At 47.2% G+C, this 23078-nt stretch overlaps 1 protein-coding gene and 1 pseudogene across 1 annotated transcript in view; one reads left to right on the top strand and one right to left on the bottom strand.

Annotated features, from left to right (window-relative positions):
* The window catches only part of LOC139274124 (zinc finger protein 84-like), a 74363-nt gene extending 52377 nt beyond the window's left edge, over positions 1 to 21986 (top strand). The window contains exon 3 of the mRNA XM_070891167.1: positions 20165 to 21986. Coding sequence (XP_070747268.1) covers positions 20165 to 20944 — 780 coding nt within the window. The 3' untranslated portion in view covers positions 20945 to 21986. The remainder of the gene's footprint in view (positions 1 to 20164) is intronic.
* Positions 3761 to 4065, bottom strand: LOC139273613 (histone H4-like; annotated as a pseudogene).
* Positions 21987 to 23078: the final 1092 nt, after the last annotated feature.

The raw sequence follows: 23078 nt of genomic DNA, 5'->3' as shown, positions 1-23078 counted from the left end.
CTGACGGAACAAATCCCAAACACAATGGCTCTTTTAAGAGCCACCCACAACATCATTGAAAGAGCTGCACAAACACATCACCCTTTAGACTGAATTTACTGTAATTATTTCCCGAACAATTGTGTTTGAGACCCTTTACAATTCCAGCTGTAGATTTAGTTTTGAATTCTTATAAGCAGCTTCACTGACGGGTTCGACCTTGGCGTCGCTGGAATTTCCCGCAGTGAGTAAACTACAAACACGGTCCCTGGTCGCTTTCCCTTTGCTTCCAGACCCGTTCATTCACAGCGCCTGCCGACGAATTTATTTTGGGAGGGCGGGGAAACTCCGATTTCAGTCACACGTTCTCACTCAAGCCCTTTTCACGTTTTGTTTTTATTCCGTTGCGGCTCAGTCCGTTTATTAACCCGAGACTCCCCGCAGTGTAACAACCCAGAATGGGAGTTCTTAGAGACTAGAACAGGGGCAGTTTGAACACCTCTATTTTTACAGAAGGACTCTCAGTTCTGGTCTCACTCCCACAGCAGCTCCTATGAAAAAAAGTTCACTTTTACAACGATGGAGCTGGAATGTGTCCCGTTACAGAATCAGTGGGGACTGAGTCCCGCCCGTTACAGACAATTTGAACCTGAAGCCGAATTTAATGCTGATTATAACAGGCTGGAATTTGCAAAGGAAACATGGAATCAGACAAAAGGAAACAAAAAGTATTTTGAAGTATTTGGCTAATGGTGAAGTTACTAACATAATTCACAATTTTAACAATTATTGGCGGGATTTTTGAATTTAAAAAATCGTTAGGTTCTGACTTTGAGAACCAATCATTTTCGCCCTACTTTCATTGGTGGACTAAACAGGCTGTGATTGGTCATGGGAACCGACCAATGAAATTCACCACAGAGTGACCAATCACAAGGTCGCTCCCTGCATCCCTCCAGAATGTATAAGAAGGGCAGATGTGGGAGGAGTTTCTCATTCTTTCTCTGAGCTTGTGAATTGTGGAAATGTCTGGAAGAGGAAAAACCAGCGGTAAAGCTCGGGCCAAGGCCAAGTCTCGCTCCTCCCGAGCCGGACTGCAGTTCCCTGTGGGCCGTGTTCACAGGCTCCTGCGAAAGGGGAACTATGCTGAGCGTGTGGGTGCCGGAGCCCCGGTCTATATGGCTGCTGTGCTCGAGTATCTGACCGCTGAAATCCTGGAGCTGGCCGGCAATGCGGCCCGCGACAACAAAAAGACCCGCATCATCCCCAGACACCTGCAGTTGGCCATCCGCAACGACGAGGAGCTCAACAAGCTGCTGGGAAAGGTGACCATCGCTCAGGGTGGAGTGCTGCCGAATATCCAGGCTGTGCTGCTGCCCAAGAAAACCACCACTTCGTCCAAGACCAAGTAAAGCGGACAAGATTTAATCTAATAACCCAAAGGCTCTTTTCAGAGCCACCCACAAGATCTGTGAAAGGGCTGCTTACTGTCTTAATAGAGTCATGTGTCGTTAGATTGGCCTGTTTTAGACCTGTAAACATAGAAAATAGGTGCAGGAGTAGGCTATTCGGTCCTTCGAGCCTGCACCACCATTCAATAAGATCATGGCTGATCTTTCACCTCAGTACCCCTTTCCTGCTTTCTCTCCATACCCCTTGATCTCTTTAGTTATAAGGGCCGCATCTAACTCCCTCTTGAATATATCTAACGAACTGGCATCAACAACTCTGCGGTAGGGAATTCCACAGGTTAACAACTCTGAGTGAATAAGTTTCTCCTCATCTCAGTCCTAAATGGCTTACCCCATATCCGAATGGGGGAGTTTTCAGTTCCCAGTCACTGCATTACGGTTCTCTGCTCACAGATACACTCTTCCAGTTAACAGCGAATAATTGAACTACAGTTGTCACTCAACAATTGTATAAATACCGCCACAGGTTCCTTAAATGTTCTTTAATCTGTCTGAAAACTAGAGTCGGCGGTGATGAATTAATGTAGCAATAAAAGGGTCTAGTTTAATTTTGGTCTGGTTTGAGATAGTTTGAATGCTGCTTCTGTTCTCGGGAGCTCCGGCCGTTCCCGGGCTGTGTATTTCTCTGCTAAGCCAGTCAGTTTAGACCGCACTGGAGCAGCGAGCGATGTACACACACAGAACCCGGGTCAATTGCAGTGCTTCCCAGATCTGCCTGTCCCCATTCTCCGGCAACACCGAATGGGGAAATCTGTGTTCTGCCCCGGGGAACTCGAGGTCAGAGCGACGCAAAGCCGATGTCAGTTTCTGAAAATATTAAAGGGCTCATTAGTTAATCGTCAATAACTCCCATGTGAACGGAGTTGGTATATGAACACACGATCAGTAATCAGTCCCACACCCTCTGCCCCGTCCCTACAATGGGTTAATGAACAACACGAAGCTCTGGTTACAGGTGATCGCAGCTCTTTCCTTTGCTGATTTGGTGGCTCTGAAAAGAGCCGTTGTTGCACTTGGTGGTGAATCTTGGAGCCGAGGCAGGGGGAGTCTAGGCGCGCTCCCCGCGAATGCGGCGGGCAAGCTGGATGTCTTTGGGCATGATGGTGACTCGCTTGGCGTGAATGGCGCACAGGTTGGTGTCCTCAAACAGCCCCACTAGGTAAGCCTCGCTGGCCTCCTGCAGGGCCATGACGGCCGAGCTCTGGAAGCGCAGGTCGGTCTTGAAGTCCTGAGCGATCTCCCGCACCAGGCGCTGGAAGGGCAGTTTGCGGATCAGCAGCTCGGTGGATTTCTGGTAGCGGCGGATCTCCCTCAGAGCCACGGTGCCGGGTCTGTAGCGATGAGGCTTCTTCACTCCGCCTGTGGCCGGAGCGCTCTTCCGGGCCGCTTTGGTCGCCAGCTGTTTGCGAGGAGCTTTCCCTCCGGTAGATTTGCGCGCTGTCTGCTTGGTCCTGGCCATTTTCTGAACGAATCTGGGACACAAGGATTATTAATGCGGAGCCTCCTCTGGGGCCTCCTTTTAAAGTGTGTGAGGGTCCGCCCCGGGGCTGTGATTGGCTGCAGCCCGGCGCCAATCAAGTTTGAACCAAGCACCGAGAGTGAAAATGAAGGGCGGGGATTTCTGGACCCTGATTGGCTGAACTGAAACTGACAGTTGGTCAATTTCAAAAAGCCCGCCAATTTCACAGTATCAACCAAGAGATTAAATAACCTCTAATTTCGCGCCAGCAGTTTAAGAATCCCGCTCTTTATAACGGCGATTGTGCCCCATTATAAGTCACCAAGTCCATTTCTCTGTAACATTCCGGTTTAAATTCTGTTCCATTCCCTGATCGGTCTGTACCGGGCGGGAATAAATCCCCGGTCACTGCTTCCTGTAAACATAAAGTCCCGCATCGATCCCGCCAGTGCCGTCCCGTTTAACCGATTCTCACAGAAACCTCACATGACAGGAATTATCTGTGAGGGGAGACTGTAATGTCTGGGTAAAGGGGACTGTGTATCCCACCCGGTAATTGTGACTGTCAGCCGAAGTTTCTGATCTCTCAATTTACAATAGTTGTAAAATATTTAATAATTCCCATATTCCTACAGCGACTACACTCCAAAAGTACTTGATTGGTCTTGAGGCGTTCGGTGGTCGTGAAAGGCGCTATATAAATCCAAATATTTCTTTCCATTAATTAAACAGCCGAAATCATTTCCCAACCAAACTGCCCCATCCCCAGGTCGCTGCTCTCTCTGTGAGGCGGTGGGTGGCTCTTAGAAGAGCCTTTGTGTTGTGTTTCGGGGGGAAAGGGTCAAGTTATTCAGCCGCCGAATCCATAGAGAGTGCGGCCCTGCCGCTTCAGAGCGTACACCACATCCATGGCAGTGACCGTCTTGCGCTTGGCGTGCTCAGTGTAGGTGACTGCATCCCTGATCACATTCTCCAGGAAAACCTTAGGCGGGTCTCCTCGTAGATCAAGCCTGAGATGCGCTTGACACCACCACGGCGAGCCAGGCGGCGGATAGCTGGTTTGGTGATGCCCTGGATGTTATCACGGAGCACTTTACGGTGCCGCTTGGCTCCGCCTTTACCCAGTCCTTTGCCTCCTTTGCCTCGACCAGACATGATGACGGTTACTCACTGAAACAGCCGCTGAATGAGAAGGAGCTCCTCCCGGCTCCTTTTTATAGAGCCGGAGCCGACCTGACTGAGAAAGTGCAGAGTGAGAGAGGCGGGAAGGGGAGGAGACAGAGTCAAGATTGACAGACAGAGCAGAGAGCGGCCTCTGGTCTTCCAGCTCCGCCTCCAGCTTTCTGCAGCCGCCAATTTCAAACTGTTTTCCCACAATAGAACCGAGACACAGCGCTCTGCACAAACCCTTAAAGACTCGGAATTCATCTTCAAGGCTTCCATGAACCAGAAGCTTTTAAATAAAGTCCCGTTACAATGTAAATGGGGACTTTTCAGAATGGCAGGCAGTGACTAGTGAGGTACCGCAAGGTTCTGTGCTCGGGCCCCAGCTGTTTACACTGTACATTAATGATTTAGACGAGGGGATTAAATGTAATATCTCCAAATTTGTGGATGACACTAAGTTGGGTGGCAGTGTGAGCTGCGAGGAGGATGCTATGAGGCTGCAGAGCGACTTGGATAGGTTAGGTGAGTGGGCAAATGCATCGCAGATGAAGTATCATGTGGATAAATGTGAGGTTATCCACTTTGGTGGTAAAAACAGAGAAACAGACTATTATCTGAATGGTGACAGATTAGGAAAAGGGGAGGTGCAAAGAGACCTGGGTGTCATGGTACATCAGTCATTGAAGGTTGGCATGCAGGTACAGCAGGCGGTTAAGAAAGCAAATGGCATGTTGGCCTTCATAGCGAGGGGATTTGAGTACAGGGGCAGGGAGGTGTTGCTACAGTTGTACAGGGCCTTGGTGAGGCCACACCTGGAGTATTGTGTACAGTTTTGGTCTCCTAACCTGAGGAAGGACATTCTTGCTATTGAGGGAGTGCAGCGAAGGTTCACCAGACTGATTCCCGGGATGGCGGGACTGACCTATCAAGAAAGACTGGATCAACTGGGCTTGTATTCACTGGAGTTCAGAAGAATGAGAGGGGACCTCATAGAAACGTTTAAAATTCTGATAGGGTTAGACAGGTTAGATGCAGGAAGAATGTTCCCAATGTTGGGGAAGTCCAAAACCAGGGGACACAGTCTAAGGATAAGGGGTAAGCCATTTAGGACCGAGATGAGGAGGAATTTCTTCACCCAGAGAGTGGTGAACCTGTGGAATTCTCTACCACAGAAAGTTGTTGAGGCCAGTTCACTGAATATATTCAAAAAGGAGTTAGATGAAGTCCTTGCTACTAGGGGAATCAAGGGATATGGTGAGAAAGCAGGAATGGGGTACTGAAGTTGCATGTTCAGCCATGAACTCATTGAATGGCGGTGCAGGCTAGAAGGGCCGAATGGCCTACTCCTGCACCTATTTTCTATGTTTCTATTAACAATCGCGAATATTCCCGCCGATATACAGCCCCTTCCCTGTCAATCTCAGACCTTGTTCCATCTCCCCACACTTCCTCTCACAGACGGGTTTAGCAGTTTACAAACACCTTATTCCAGCTGATTTGGAGAATGTGGTGCTTGGGGTTTGAGTTGTGAGGCGAGGTATCTCCGCCAGTATCACCGTCTCACAGAATCTGTGAAATGACAATGACCGGGAACTGAGACTGGAGCCGAACACATTCCCAGTTACAGTGAGGCCCGGGCCGGACATCCAATTCTCTGTGTGTTTTATTGGAGACACTGGGGGATGGGTGAGTGCAGCCAATGTCAGCGAGTCACCAGGGATCCTGGCTTCATGTTCAATGATTTCTGTCTGAAATCTGAGCCCGGCCCCGGGACAGGGATCATTTGATTCGGGGATCAGCTCTTTTCTGAGAGGCGTGGGTGGCTCTGAGAAGAGCCTTTGGGTTCAGATGTTTACAAGTTGCACTTTTTATTTACTTTTTGGGCGCTGCTTTCTTGGGTTTTGCTGATTTGGCTATGGCCCTCAGTTTTTTCACCTTTTTGGCCGCCTTTACCTTTGCGCCTGAGGCCTTCTCGGGGCTCTTGGGCTTCGCCGCCGCCTTCTTCCCAGCCGCTGCTTTCGCTGTCTTTTTTATTGTTGGCGCCTTCTTGGCTGCTGGTTTCTTGGTTGGAGATTTCTTGGCTGCTGATTTCTTGGCTGGAGATTTCTTGGCTGCTGGTTTCTTGGTCAGAGATTTCTTGGCTGCTGGTTTCTTGGTCAGAGATTTCTTGGCTGCTGGTTTCTTGGCTGGAGATTTCTTGGCTGCTGGTTTCTTGACTGGAGATTTCTTGGCTGCTGGTTTCTTCACCTTCCTTCCCACTTTCCCCTGGTTTTCCTTCTTAGCGACTTTGAAGGAGCCCGAGGCGCCCGTGCCCTTGGTCTGCACCAGGAAGCCATTTGTCACATTCCTCTTGATACTGAACCTGATCTGGGACCCGCGCTTCTCCACATCCACGCCTTTGGCCGCCAGAGCCTTCTTTATCGCGGCCAGGGACATCCCCTTGCGATCGCTGCCATCGGCCACAACCTTGAGGATCTGTTCGCCCATCGTGGGACCGGCTGGCTCGGAGCGGGGAGCCGCCTTCTTCTTCTTACTGGGAGCCTTGGTTTGAGCGGCGGCGGCAGGAGGAGCGGTTTCGGCGGCTGCAGTGTCAGTCATGTCAGCGGCTCTGTAGAAAATCTCTCTGACAGTCAGAGCTCGGTCAGAAATGAAACGGGAGGCGGCGGCACAGAGCAACTTAAAGGCAGCGAGCGGACGGGGCGGAGACTTCCTGCTGTCAGCTCCCCGCCCCTCCAGCCTCTCTGTGTTTCTCTCTCCTCATTAACTGTCCGATTCCAATTCAACCCGGGCCCTCCAGATTCCCAGACTGGCCTCTTTCTGTCCCGAACACCGGGCTGTTTGTTGTCGAGAAAGTTTCATCCGAACTGAAGGCAGCAATTTGGATTTAAACCCGTTTCATTGCTGCACTGATCGCGCTCTCTCACGCGATCGCGGACATTTTCTCTGTTTTTCGACTGAAATTTGAAATCACTTCAAACTTGACGTTTAATTCCCACTTTAGACCTGAGCAGGGCAGCAGGGCGATCCTGTGACAGGGAAATCTTTGAATTTTACACAAGAGGGACTCTGGAATCCGGCAATGAGACGGACACACAAACACAGTGACATTAGTCTCACCCGGCCGCCCCTTTAACACACTCTCGCTCACACAATGTTCACAATCTGCACATTCACAGCACAAACTGTCCCAGATTTACAGCTCCCAGCACAGGGTTTCCTCTCCGCTCGGCCTGTGCTGCCGATTCTCGGGATTAGTTGTAGTTTCCCAGCTCAGTAAGTGTTAAACACTCTGAGACCGGCGCCCCTCACAGTGCCAGTTCCAGATTCAGGGGCAGGAGCCAATCACAGCAGAGGCTGGCTTAACCCATATCTGCTGTTAAGTTGTTATATTGTTCGCACGCAGAAATATGTTTGCTTAACGTGAAAATATAAATTATGTGTTCACCGTCGCACCAGCCTCTTTGTGTCTCTCTCTCCTCCTAAACGGAGGGACATTTAACTGTAACTGGTGTCCTATCCATCTCATACTCAACACCCAGAGATGGCTATCAGAGAGAGCGACAGAGACACAGTACCAGTCTTAAACTCCCTAACTGTGTCTGCTTATTACGCTCTATGATACTATCACATATTCATGTACAGCATCAGCGGAAAAGAGAGAGAGACAGGCACAGTATCAGTCTTACATTGTATATCAGTGTCTCCATATTACACTCAGTCACAGTGCCACACCGTCATGTATTGCACCAGAGAGAGAAACAGAAACATTCTCAGTGTTGTACTTCCAACAGTGTTTCCACATCGCGCTAAATAACAGAATCCCGCCTTCACAGACAGTTCAAGAGAAAGGGGGATAGCGGCAGAGAGAGAGTGGACTGAGAGAGAGAGAGACAGGGGAGGCAGGGCGGTGAGACACAGAAACATGCACAGTATCAGTTCCAGACTGACCTGTGAGGTCCGGTTTTATCCTGAAAGATCCCATTGGAGAGACATAAGATGCAGTCCCCTCTGTCACTTATATTGTACCACAGACAAACACATTATTAATCCCACACTGCGGGACAGTGTCAGAGAGTGAGAGAAACAAGGTCCCATATTTAACCCTCGCTTGCCTGTTGTACTCTCTGTAATCTTGCAGCTCAGGGCCGTTCGGTATTACACTCAGTGACCGAATGTCTCACTCTGATTAAATTAATCTGGGACAGTTTCTGTCAGATATTAACTCCTGCACAGTCCCAACAAACACTCCTACTCCCCCGTCCCTCCGATGTTTCTGCAGGATTGCTTTGTGAAGACGGGCTCACGAAGTGAAAAACACACTGCACGGAATGATCCCAAATTGAGCATCTCAAAGGGGCAAGGCCCCCATCTTTAAACATTTTCTGCCCTTGCCCCCCAGGCCCAGTTCCTTTGCTCAGATTCTGATAAAAGTAAATCGGGAAAAGTGCACTTTGATTTTTAAAGGCTGAATTATTACAGCGAGCTGCGCATGCGGGGATAAGCCCCGCCCCCGTGTCGATTTCCAGTGAGCAGAAGAGCGCATGCGCTCTCCCCTCCCCCAGCCCTGCCTGTGAGCGCTATTCACTCAGTGAGCGGAAGAAGATGGTTTAAACAACCGGGAATGGAGACACCACAGCCCCGGGGTAAGGCAGCGAGCAGTAGCCTCCTTACAGCAGCACATCGCTTTGGGAGCGTGTCCGCAGATGGGCTCAGAGATCGGCACTGAGTCCGGGGGAAGTTCAAGGGGAGTCGGGGTCTGTGTGTAACAGGTGGAGTGGAGCAAGAACTGGTCTCAGTGCGTGGAGTGAGTGGGGGAAGGGAGAGGCCATTCTCGGGCTGTGTGTGGACAGCGTGTGTCCCGGGTAAGGGAGACAGAATGGGAAGGATCTGCTGTTTACAATCATTGCTACTTTCTTCCTGCAAGCCAGTAGTGAACGTTCCTGCTTTCGTTCCAGTCTCACTGTGTTTGTTGTCATTGGACAGTGAGCAGTGGAAGCAGAGCCGGACAGTGAGGATTTATACAAGGAGCATCTATTGCAGGCACCGGGTGAGAAATGTGAAAGACACGTTTTAAACAGCGGCTCTTTGTTTCTGGTTGAACGGTTAGTGCCCTGGGAAAGGGGAGTAGCAATCTGAGCTGTGTAAAAGTCCGTGCTCCATCGGGTAGTCCCATTCCTGAAGCAGGGCAGGGGTTGGGTTGTGTCTGGATGTCAGTAAATTGCTGTAAATCTGCCCAACACACTTGGTGTGCAGAAGCCGAGTGCTGCAGTACTGCAGTGGAGTCAGACACTGACACTGTTTGTCTCACTGGCTTCCGTTTGCGAATGTTCATAATGAATATTAATTGAACGATTACATTCATCACTTTCGTCTTTTTTCTACCTCTCCTATTCTTGAATGATCAGAGATACCTTCTCCTACAGGCAAGGAATTGAAGGAACCGGAACAAATGTGAAGTTTCCTCCACCTGAGACATAAGGAACAGTGTAACCAGCTCCTTCTCACACACAGTAGGTACGGTACCTATCACAGTGTGCGGGTACGCAGACAGGTTATCCGAATTAAACATGTTTGTGGTGCTGAATGGCTTCCTCCTATTCCTGTGCAACAGGCCTGAGGGGGCTGATGGCCACCTCCTGTTCCAATTTAACAGACTGGAGATACTGAGTGGCCTTCTCCTGTTCCTAATGTAATAAACATGAGGGGCTTAATGGCCTCCTCCTGTTCATATGTAACAAGCTCTAGGGGCAGAATGACTTCCCCCTGTGCCTATGTATCAGGCTAGAATGGGATGAATGGCCTCCTTTAGTTCTTATGTAACAGGTTCCAGGGGCTGAATAGCCACTTCTATTCCAGTGTAACAGACTCCAGGGACTGAATGGCCTCCTCCAGTTCCGATATAACAAGCTCGCGGATCTGAATGTCCTCCTCCCGTTCCCATAAACAGTCCCGTGGGGATGAATGTCCTTGTCCTATTCCTAATGTAACAGACCTGAGGGGCAGAATTGTGTCATCCTATTGCTTTCTAACTCCAATTGCTGAATGGCCCTCTCCAGTTCTTAATGTAATATGCTCGAGGAGCTGAATGGCCTTCTCCAGTTCCAAATGTAATAGGCTCAAGGAGCTGAATGACCCTCTCCAGTTCCAAATGTAATAGGCTCAAGGAGCTGAATGGCCCTCTCCAGTTCCTAATGTAATAGGCTCGAGGAGCTGAATGGCCTCCTCCTGTTCCTATATAACATTCTCGAAGGGTTGACTGGCTTTCTCCTGCTCCCATGTCACAGGGCCAAAGGGCTGAATGGCCTGCTTATGATCCTAATTTAACATGCTTGAGAGGCTGAATGTCCTCCTCCAGTTCCTATATAACATGCAGGAGGGGCTGAAAGGCCTCCTTCAATTCCACTGTAACAGACTCGAGGGACTGAATGGCCTCCTCCTGTTCCTTATGTAACAGGCTCGAAGGGATGATTTGCCTCCAAGTTCCATGTGCTGAAAGGCCTCCTCAAGTTCCCAGATCCAAGGACTGTTCTTCCCCGTTGTTTTGGAAATAGCATCGGGCAGTAAACGGGAGCTCAATGCTTCTTGCCCGCCAGCTCTCTGATCAGGCTCCTCGCGCTGATTATGTTTTCTCATCTCACTCAAACATCCCCAAATGTTGCTTTCTTTTCCATCACCTCTCGAGTTATTAGCCAAGTTTGCATCGAGCAAATCGTGATCTCACCAGTAACAGCACTTTGCCGACGGTTATCCACGAGGCTGCTTCTGACATTTTCTTCTGCGTAAATGTTAACCACCGTAAGTAACTGAAAAGCTTCATTTCTATACCAACAACAAACACTTGCATTTATGACAGATACAGAATAATTCTCACATTCACTCACTGTACCCCTGACTGACAAATGCAGAATGAATCCCACACTCACTCACTGTACCAGAGACTGACAGATACAGAGTGAATCCCACACTCACTCACTGTACCAGAGACTAACAGATACAGAGTGAATCCCACACTCACTCACTGTACCACAGACTGTCACATACAGAGTGAATCCCACACTCATTCACTGTACCACTCACTGACAGACACAGAATTAATCCCACACTCGCTCACTGTACCACAGACTGATAGATACAGAATGAATACCACACTTACACACTGTACCACTGACAGTTATGGTTTATATAATGTACTAATAGCTAGTCTCTACTCCAAATATTTCTGAATCGCATTTGTCCAATATAATGAAAAACTTTTGTCTGTTGGGTTCATCTCTGATCTGTAAATTTCACAGATATAGGATAAAACACACTCTCACATACCAGAAACTGACAGATACAGAATAAAACTAACACACAGATACAAAAACTGACAGGTGCAGAATAAATCCCACACTCACATACCAGAAACCGGCAGGTATAGAGGAAACACACACTCACACACCCCAGAATGAGAGATGCAGAATGAATCCCACATTCACATTGCACAAACTGACATATAAAGGTAAAAATCCACACGCAGATACCAGAAACTGACACCCCACACTTCTGCCACAAACTGACAGGTACAGAAAAAAACACAATGAATCTCAGAAACTGACAGGTACATATTAATTCCTACACTCACACAGCAGTAACTGACAAGTACAGAATAAAACCCACATTCACATAGCAGAAACTGACAGGTACAGAATGCAATCCACACTTAGATACCAGAAAGTGACCGCTACAGATTAAAACCACAGTCACTCATCAGAAAATGACAGGTATCGATTAAACCCCATACTCCCATACCGGAATCTGACAGGTACAGAATAAAATCCATACTCCAATCTGAAAAACTGATGGATACTGGTCAATATCCACACTCACATACCAGAAGCTGACGATACAGGTTAAAGTACACACACTCATATCAGAAACTGACAGGTACATGATAAAACACACACAGACATAACCGAAACTGACCGATACAGATAAAGACCACACTCATCAGAAACTGATAGATATAGAATAAAACGCACACTCACACATATCAGAAACCGATAGGTACACAATAAAACCCACACTCACATATAAGAAATTGACAGGTATACAACAAAACCCAAACTCACATCTCAAAATTTGACAGGTACACAATAAATCCCAACTCACATAGCAGAGACTGACAGGTACAGAATAAATCTCACATTCACTTCACAACAACTGACAGGTACAGAATAAAACACACACTCAGATACCAGAAACAAAGAGGTACAGTATAAATCCCACATTCACATCGCAGAAATGGACGGGTACAGTATGAAACCCACACCCATGTATCTGAGCAATAATATGCAAGTAAAACCCATACACGCCTGTCAGAAACTGACAGGGAAACACATGCCAGAGGCTGACGGAATGAGTAAAACAGTTTAGGCACTCGTACTCCAGTGTCAGGCTCACACAATCATTTTTTCAGTAATTCGGATGATAACTAACATGCTCGCAATGTGGCCCATTTAATTAGTGATAAAAGCAACTTGTGAAATAATCCCATTTTTGCTAATTTAATTTGTGACAAAAAGATGGTCTGAACATGCGCTAAATACACGCTGCTCCTCCCCTCCCCACACAGTGTTTAAACCGACGGGAAGGGCTCATGTGAGCTCCCCTCCCCCAGCTCTGTCAGCGGCTGCCGTTTCCTCTGTGCTGGGCTGATGATCGTTGAACACATCAGGGAGCGGAAATATCCCGGGCCCGAGTAAGGGAGCAAACAGCAGCCTCCTTACAGCAGCTCATCGCATTGGGACTGTGTCCACAGATGGGCTTTGAGTCGGGGTAAGTTCAGCGGCAGTCGGGGGCTGTCTGTAAGAGGCAGAGTGGAGCAAGAAGTCGTTCCAGAACATGGAGTGAGTGGGGGAAGGGAGAGGCCATTCTCGGGCTGTGTGTGTTCCGTGTAAGGTAACAGAGAAAGTAAATCACCTCGCTCTTTCAAATCATTGCTGCTTTCTTTCCCCAAATCAGTAGTGAATGTTCCTGATTCAGTTCCAATCTCAGTGTCTGTTGTTCTTGGACATTAAACAGTGTAAACAGAGCCTGGATGTGAGGAGTGTCACAAAGTGCATCTACTGCAGATACCAAAAGAGGAATGTGATAGGAGACATTTAAAAAATGGGTTATTTTGTTTCGGTGCGTTGAATTCTCCAAAACCATGTTGCTGGTGATCGAGAGATACATTGTCGCTCCCTCAGATACATCAGCATCTGGTAACTGTGACATTCTGTTAATGACACAGGCCCTCAGCTCGGTTTCAATAGACTGAGAACAATTGTTGTACAACCCAGGTACCTGTGGTTATATTCCAGGAAGCGATTCAGAATTGTACAGGTAGTCCCATGGGAGTGGGAGATATAAACCTGGACTGTGCCAATCGGGTGTCCCATTCATGGACCAGTGCTGGTTTTGGGTTGTGTCTGGATGCTGATAACTTTCTATAGAACTGTCCTACACACCTGGTGTGGAAAATCTGAGTGTCGCTGTACTGCAGTGAGGTCAGACAAGGACTCTGTTTGTATCACGGTTTCCTCTCTCCAGATACTTTACTTTATTATGCACAAACACATGAATTATAAATTTATTCTCTCCATTGCCTGTCCATATCATAACTAATAGTGTTCTCCTATTATTATTCTCAGAGCAAAATACTTCACCAAGCCAGAATAAATTTGATCTTTCCTCAACCCGGAACACAAGAAACAGTGCAGGCAGCTCCTTCTCACACACAGTAAGTACATTATCACTCAGAGCGCAGAGACACAGAACTGACCGCAATCATATTGCCACAGATAGCAGAAGCTGTCAGTCCCACAGTGATCCAAATTCCCAGAGTTATGCTATGAATCCCACAGTCACTTGGAGCAGTACAATAATATGTTGTTCCAAAGTCCAATCATATTGCATTGAAAGGCAGATCCTTTACTCAGACACATGAACAGATAGACACTGACACGGTGTCAATCCACACTGGTGTCTGTACACTGACTCTCAAACCCAACTGCTGTCATACAAGAGCAGAGAAACAGAGGTAATGGCCTGAACCAAACCTCCTCCTGAGACAGTCATCGGTAATCGCAAACTATCATCCGCCTACAGCAGGTGGAGAAGGAACCAAATCCAACAGTCACAAAGAGCAAGAATAGCTCAGTACAAGAGACTGTCAATTACATAATCAATCCCACACTCACACACATCACCAGTCTAACAGATACATAATCAATCCCACACATTCACACATCACCAGTCTAACAGATACATAATCAATCCCACACTCTCACACGTCAGCAGTCTAACAGATACATAATCAATCCCACACTCGCACACATCACCAGTCTAACAGATACATAATCAATCCCACACTCGCACACATCACCAGTCTAACAGATACATAATCAATCCCACACTCACACACATCACCAGTCTAACAGATACATAATAAATCCCACACTCTCACACATCACCAATCTAACAGATACATAATCAATCCCACACTCTCACACATCACCAGTCTAACAGATACATAATCAATCTCTCACTCACACACATCACCAGTCTAACAGATACATAATCAATCCCACACTCTCAAACAGTAACAGAAACTGACAGCTACAGAATTAATCCCACACTCTCAAACAGTACCAGAGACTGGGATTAACATAATGATTCATACACTCAGACACATTGAATGACAGATTGAGAAAGAATCACAATCACCTCCAATACCTGAGATTGACTGACTGATTGAGAGTGAAACCCACACTCCCCTACCAGGCCCTTACAGCTACAGACAAATACTCACACTCACATACCAGGGACAGATAGTTAGAGAGTGAACTCCAGTCACTCATCAGAAACTGAGAGGTACAGAAAAAAAACACTTCTGCATTCCAGAGACCGATAGATACAGAGTAATACCCACACTCGCTTTCCAGAGACTGATAGATAAATACCCACACTCACATTCCAGAGACTGATAGATACAGAGTAATATCCACACTCACATTCCAGAGACTGATAGATACAGAGTAATACCCACACTCACATTCCAGAGACTGATAGATAGAGTAATACCCACACTCCCATTCCAGAGACCAATAGATACAGAGTAATACCCACACTCACATTCCAGAGACCAATAGATACAGAGTAATATCCACACTCACATTCCAGATACTGATAGATAGAGTAATACCCACACTCACATTCCAGAGACCAATAGTTACAGAGTAATACCCACACTCTCATTCCAGAGACTGCTAGTTACAGAGTAATACCCACGCTCACATTCCAGAGACTGCTAGTTACAGAGTAATACCCACGCTCACATTCCAGAGACTGATAGATACAGAGTAATACCCACACTCACATTCCAGAGACTGATAGATACAGAGTAATACCCACACTCTCATTCCAGAGACTGCTAGTTACAGAGTAATTCCCATGCTCACATTCCAGAGACTGCTAGTTACAGAGTAATACCCACACTCACATTCCAGAGACTGATAGATACAAAGTAATACCCACACTCACATTCCAGAGACTGATAGATACAGAGTAATACCCACACTCACATTCCAGAGACTGATAGATACAGAGTAATACCCACACTCACATTCCAGAGACTGATAGATACAGAGTAATACCCACACTCACATTCCAGAGACTGATAGATACAGAGTAATACCCACACTCACATTCCAGAGACTGATAGATACAGAGTAATACCCACACTCACATTCCAGAGACTGATAGATACAAAGTAATACCCACACTCACATTCCAGAGACTGATAGATACAGAGTAATACCCACACTCACATTCCAGAGACTGATAGATACAGAGTAATACCCACACTCACATTCCAGAGACTGATAGATACAAAGTAATACCCACACTCACATTCCAGAGACTGATAGATACAGAGTAATACCCACACTCACATTACAGAGACCGATAGATCGAGTAATACGGACACTCACATTCCAGAGACTGACAAATACAAATTAAAAACCACACTCCCATAACAGAAACCTACAGGTACTGATTAAAACCCTTACTCAAATATCAGAAACAGATAGCTACAGAATGAAACGCACACTCACTTCCCAGTGATGGACAGATACAGAATAAAACACCAGAGAGTGACAGATAGATAGTAAAATCAACACTGACCTGAAAGTGACTGACTGATTCAATGTCAAACCCCCAATACCACAGCTGTACCAGACACTTAAAGGCACAGAATGAAATCAACATTCATATAATAGCAACTGACGGGTACAGAAAACATACACACATTAACATACCAGTGACAGACAGGTAGAATGTGGTAAACTCCACACTCGCATAACAGAAACTGTGACCTATAGAATATAACCCCATTCATAACAGAAACAGACAGGTACAGATAAAAAGTGCCACATTCACACACAAGAGACTGACAGATACAGAGTGAAATCCACATTCACCCACTTGAATAAAACACACATTCGCATAACAGCAACTGACAGGAGTAAAACCCACATACACATCCCAGAGACTGACAGCTGTAGAGTAAAATCCACATTCTCATAAAAGTGACTGACAGATAAAGAATAAAACGCACACTCACATCCCAGAGAGTGAAAGATACAGACAAAAATACACATTTATGTTACTGAGATTGACACTTGCACATAATACCCAAACCCATATACCAGAAACTGACAGATACAGAGAAAAATTCACACTCAAATCCCAGAGACTGACAGATGGAGTAAAACCCACTCTCACATACCATAGACTGACAAATACAGAGTAAAATACACACTCACATACCATAGACTGATGGATACAGAATAAAACCCACACTCACATACCAGAAACTGACAGGTACAGATTAAAGCCCATATTCACATCAGAAAAACTGAAAGGTGCAGAATGAAGCCCCATTCAAATACCAGAAACAGACAGGTACAGACAGAAGCACACATTACCTGAAACTGACCGAGAGTAAAACCCACACTCACCTACCAGAGATTGAAATTTACCGATACAATCCACACATATAACAGAGACTGACAAGTATAGTGTGAAATCCAAACTCACACTCCGAAAACTGTTATATACAGAGTAAAATTCACACTCACATACCATAGTCTGAGAGATAGAGTAATACCCACACACAAATATCAGAAACAGACACAGGTAAAACCCACACTCACATATCAGAAAATGACAAGGACTGTGTTAATCCAACACTCACATACCAGAGAATGAAAGATACAGAATGAAACCCACACTCACTTACCAGTAATTGATAGGTACAGAGTGAAAACCTCCCTTCCATACCATAAACTTACATGTATAAAGGAAAAGCCACATTCGCTAACCAGAGACTGACAGATACAGAATAAATACTACACTCACTGGTGGGCGTAGTCTATAGGCCCCCTAATAGTATCTAAACTGTTGGATGGAGTATAAATCAAGAAATAATGGAGGCTTGTAAAAAAAGGAACCGGAATAATCATGGACAATTTTAATCTTCATATTGATTGAACAAATCAAATTGGCCAAGATAGTCTTGACGAAGAATTCAGAGTGTATCTGGGATAGTTTCCTTGACAGTACTTTGTGGAAACAACCAGGGAGCAAGCTATCTTAGATCTGGCACTATGTAATGAGAACATAAGAACATAAGAAATAGGAGCAGGAGTAGGCTACTTGGCCCCTCGAGCCTGCTCTGCCATTTAGTAAGCACATGTCTGATCTGATCATGGACTCAGCTCCACTTCCCTGCCCGCTCCTCATAACCCTTAATTCCCTTATCGCTCAAAAAATCGGTCTATCTCCGTCTTAATTATATTTAATGGCCCAGCCACCACAGCTCTCTGGGGCAGAGAATTCCACAGATTTACAACCACCTGAGAGAATAAATTCCTCCTCATCTCAGTTTTAAATGAGTGACCCCTAATTCTGAGACTATGTCCCCTAGTTCTAGTTTCCCCTATGAGTGGAAATATCCTCATTGCATCCACCTTGTCGAGCCCCCTCATTATTTTATATGTTTCAATAAGACCACCTCACATTCTTCTGAACTCCAATGAGTATTGGCCCAACCTACTCAACCTCTCATCATAAGTCATCTCCGGAATCAACCGAGTGAATCTTATCTTATCCAGTGCAAGTATATCCTTTCTTAAATAAGGAGACCAAAACTGCATGCAGTACTCCAGGTGTGGCCTCACCAATACCCTGTAAAGTTGTAGCAGGACTTCTCTGTTTTTATACTCCATCCCCCTTGCAATAAAGGCCAACATTCCATTTGCCTTCCTGATGACTTGCTGTACCCCATACTAACTTTTTGTGTTTCATGCACAAGGACCCCCAGATCCCTCTGTACTGCAGCACTTTGCAATTTTTCTCCATTTAAATAATAATTTGCTTTTTTATTTTTTCTGCCAAAGCGGACAACCTCACACTTTCCCACATTATACTTGGGACGGACTCCACTTGGAATGTGCTGGGGTTCGGGTCCTGGCGAACCGAATAACTAGGGCTGCAGAGAGAGCTTTAGTAATCAGTGGTGGGTAGGGTTCAGGTGAGCAGAAACCTAAAAGCTCAAAGAATAAGGTGAAGGCAATAGAGCAGTGTAGCATTGGGGGAAACAAAAACGGAACAGGAAGGGACAGAATCTATAAACATAAACGTGTATCAGAAGCTGGGGCCATAGCAGGATAAAAACCATGCTAACTCTGCTTGACTGAATTATGCTTTTCCAAATGTCCTGGGACAAATGTTAGGTGAACTGGTCTTGTGACACTATTGTGAAGTGCCTTGGGACATTGTACTACGTTAAAGGTGCTATATAAATCAAAGTTATTATTATAGGAAAGCTGCAGGTTTATGCGTCGCCACCGAGATTCATCGAGACGTAGAGCGCATGTGTGGCGATCTTTGCAAAAGAGCAAAGTATGGGCGGGGCTACAGGATCCCAGTGAACCCAGCCAGAGTCAGCACCTTCAGGGGAGGAGAGGGAGAGGAACCAGTGAGTGTAGAACTGAACCCAGCCAGAGTCAGCACCTTCAGGGGAGGGGAACCAGTGAGTGTAGAACTGGACCCAGCCAGAGTCAGCACCTTCAGGGGAGGAGAGGGAGGGGAACCAGTGAGTGTAGAACTGAACCCAGCCAGAGTCAGCACTTTCAGGGGAGGGGTACCAGTGAGTGTGGGACTGAACCCAGACAGAGTTGGTGGTGAAAACTGGGAGCAGAGGATACGCTGTCTTCAGACGTGCGATGTGTTTGAATTTCAGCACAGGGAGGACGGAGAGTGCATAGGACAGTGATTTACAGCTTTGGAGGAAGAATAAGGGGTAAGCCATTTAGGACTGAGATGAGGAGAAACTTCTTCACTCAGAGAGTTGTTAACCTGTGGAATTCTCTATTGCAGAGAGTTGTTGATGCCAGTTCATTAGATATATTCAAGAGGGAGTTAGATATGGCTCTTAAGGCTAAAGGGATCAAGGGGTATGGAGAGAAAGCAGGAAAGGGGTACTGAGGTGAATGATCAGCCATGATCTTATTGAATGGTGGTGCAGGCTCGAAGGGCCGAATGGCCTACTCCTGCACCTATTTTCTATCTTTCTATGTAACAAGAGAGGAAAAAATGTTCCATGGAATCTAGAATTGTGTGTTCTGAATTTCTGCCCTGTACTTGCAGTAATGATTTTTGTAAACTCCTTTTCCAAGGTATTGGAAGGGGAGGATTTGCAGATGAGAAACTCAAACCAAACGGAATCACTCGATTCCTCCGGACCTGAATATCATCGGCCTTTGCATGTGGAAGGAGAAATGTTTGTCTGTTCTTTCTGTGGGAATAGATTTCAAACATCAGTGTGACTGGAAAAGCACCAAGACACACACACCCGAGTGAGAGTGTTCCAGTGCATTGACTGTGGAAAGAGCTTTAACCAGTTACACAGCCTGAAAAAACATTGCACCATTCACAGCGGGGAGAAACCGTACATGTGTTCTGTTTGTGGCAAGGCTTCAACTGATCATCCAACCTGGAGAGACACAAGGACACCTGCACCATGGAGAAACCATGGGAATGTGGGGACTGTGGGAAGAGATTCATTTCCCCGTCTGATCTGGAAATTCATCGACGCAGTCACACCGGGGAGAGGCCATTCACCTGCTCTGATTGTGGGAAGGGATTCAGTCGGTTATCCCACCTTCTAACTCACCAGCGAATTCACACAGAGGAGAGACCATTCACCTGCTCTGAGTGTGGGAAGGGATTCACTTGTTCATCCAACCTTCTAACTCACCAGCGATTTCACACTGGGGAGAGACCGTTCACCTGCTCTGAATGTGGGAAAGGATTCACTGTGTCATCCCGCCTGCTGACACACCAACGAGTTCACACTGGGGAGAGACCGTTCATCTGCTCTGTATGTGGGAAGGGATTCACTATCTCATCCATCCTGCTGATACACCAGCGAGTTCACACTGAGGAGAAGTCGTTCACCTGCTCCGTTTGTGGGGAGCGATTCGCTTGGTCATCCCACCTGCTGGTGCATCAGCGAGTTCACGCTGTGGAGAGGCCGTTCATCTGCTCACTGTGTGGGAAGGGATTCACTCAGTCATCCCACCTGCTGACACACCAGCGCATTCACACTGGGGAGAGGCCATTCACCTGCACTGAGTGTGGGAAGGGATTCACTCAGTCATCCCACCTGCTGACACACCAGCGCATTCACACTGGGGAGAGACCGTTCACCTGCTCTGTATGTGGGAAGCGATTCACTCGATCATTCCACCTGCTGAGACACCAGCGAGTTCACAAGTGACTGCAGGGTTTGGCTACTACTGTTATCCCAGACTGAATCGTGTTCATTCTGACCGTTGGGGTTTCTTTCTGCTGATATTGATTACCCTATAACTGGGCTGGAGTTTAATATTCTGGATATTTGACCAATTAATCAATGGAAAATGGGTCAGATAAAAATAATACTAATTGTGTTTGCATCTCATCATCATAGGCAGTCCCTCGGAATCGAGGAGGACTTGCTTCCACTCCCAAAGTGAGTTATTTGATGGCTGAACAGTCCAATATGAGAGCCACAGACCCTGTTACAGGTGGGACAGACATTCGTCGAGAGAAGGGTTCGGTGGGGCTGGTTTGCCACTGCCTGTGCTTGGCCTCTTCATGCTCTTTGCGTTGAGACTCGAAGAGCTCAACGACCTCCCGGATGTACTTTCTCCACCTCGGTGGTCTGCCGCCAGGGTCTCCCAGGTGTCAGTGGTGATGTCGCACTTTAACAACGAGGCTTTGAGGGTGTCCTTATAACGTTTCTGCTGTCCTCCTTTGGCTCGTTTACCATGAAGGAGCTCGGCATAAAGCATTTGCTTAGGGAGTCTCGTATCTGGCATGCGCACTATGTGGCCTGCCCAGCGAAGCTGATCGAGTGTGGTCAGTGCTTCAATACTGGGGATGTTAGCCTGGTCAAGGACACGGCTGTTGGTGCGCCTGTCCTCCCAGGGGATTTGCAGGATCTTGTGGAGACATTTATACTTCACTCTTTAAAGGGATTTCTTCAAGTACTGAAAGCTGCAACAAATTGAGCTAAACTTTGTTCAACAATTGATAAAATTAATGGAATCTGCAGTTTGGCTTTGAATTTCTTTGGGATGGCGCTGGACATGATGTGCCTTGAAATACCTCCTGTGTCCAGTAGATGACGCTGTCCCTCCAATTAACTCCGACTGAGAGGTGCGTGACTCAAGCAGGAGGAACGAGGGCAGCTCAGGTTAGACACTGCACCCCACAGGGACATCACACATTGCCCCCTCCCTGGGGCAGCTCAGGGTCAGACACTGCACCCCACAGGGACATCACACATTGCCCCCTCCCTGGGGCAGCTCAGGGTCAGACACTGCACCCCACAGGGACATCACACATTGCCCCCTCCCTGGGGCAGCTCAGGGTCAGACACTGCACCCCACAGGGACATCACACATTGCCCCCTCCCTGGGGCAGCTCAGGGTCAGACACTGCACCCCACAGGGACATCACACACTGCCCCCCTCCCTAGGGCAGCTCAGGGTCATCACACATTGCCCCCTCCCTGGGGCAGCTCAGGGTCAGACACTGAACACACTGCACCCCACAGGGACATCACTCACTGCCCCCCTCCCTGGGGCAGCTCAGGGTCAGACACTGAACACACTGCACCCCACAGGGACATCACACATTGCCCCCTCCCTGGGGCAGCTCAGGGTCAGACACTGAACACACTGCACCCCACAGGGACATCACTCACTGCCCCCCTCCCTGGGGCAGCTCAGGGTCAGACACTGCACCCCACAGGGACATCACACATTGCCCCCTCCCTGGGGCAGCTCAGGGTCAGACACTGCACCCCACAGGGACATCACACATTGCCCCCTCCCTGGGGCAGATCAGAGTCAGAACTTGGAGTGGGAAAGGGAGGATGCAGTTGTCGTGGACCATGTAGGGACTAATGCATAGGTAGGGCTAGGTTCTGCTGAAAGAGATGGAGGAGTTGGGGTTCAAATGAAAAAGCTGAACCACAAAGGTAATAATCTTTGGATTGTTACTTGAACCCCACACCAATTGTTACAGGGAGAAGCAGATTCGAACATTAAATGCATGGTTCAAAGAGTGGTGTGGGAGGCAGGGGTTATGCTTTACAGACACTGGCACCAGCACTGGGCAAAGAGGGAGCTGTTCCCTTGCCATGGGTTTCACTTGAGCTGGGCAGGAACCAGTGTCCTGGCGAATTGAATAACTAAGGCAGTAAACAGGGTTTTAAACTATTGAAGGCGGGGTGGGGAGATCCAGGAAAGTACAGCACGGTTTAGATTCAGAGAAAAAGCAAAAGAGACATGTCAAGGATCTAAAGCAGAGTTTTGGATAATAATAAGCAGAGTGGGTCAGGAAGAGACAGAGAGAGTAACAAA

The sequence above is a fragment of the Pristiophorus japonicus genome, chromosome 9 (genome assembly GCF_044704955.1).
Source record: "Pristiophorus japonicus isolate sPriJap1 chromosome 9, sPriJap1.hap1, whole genome shotgun sequence".
Classification (NCBI taxonomy): Eukaryota; Metazoa; Chordata; class Chondrichthyes; family Pristiophoridae; genus Pristiophorus; species Pristiophorus japonicus.
This window is presented reverse-complemented; position numbering and strand designations above follow the sequence as displayed.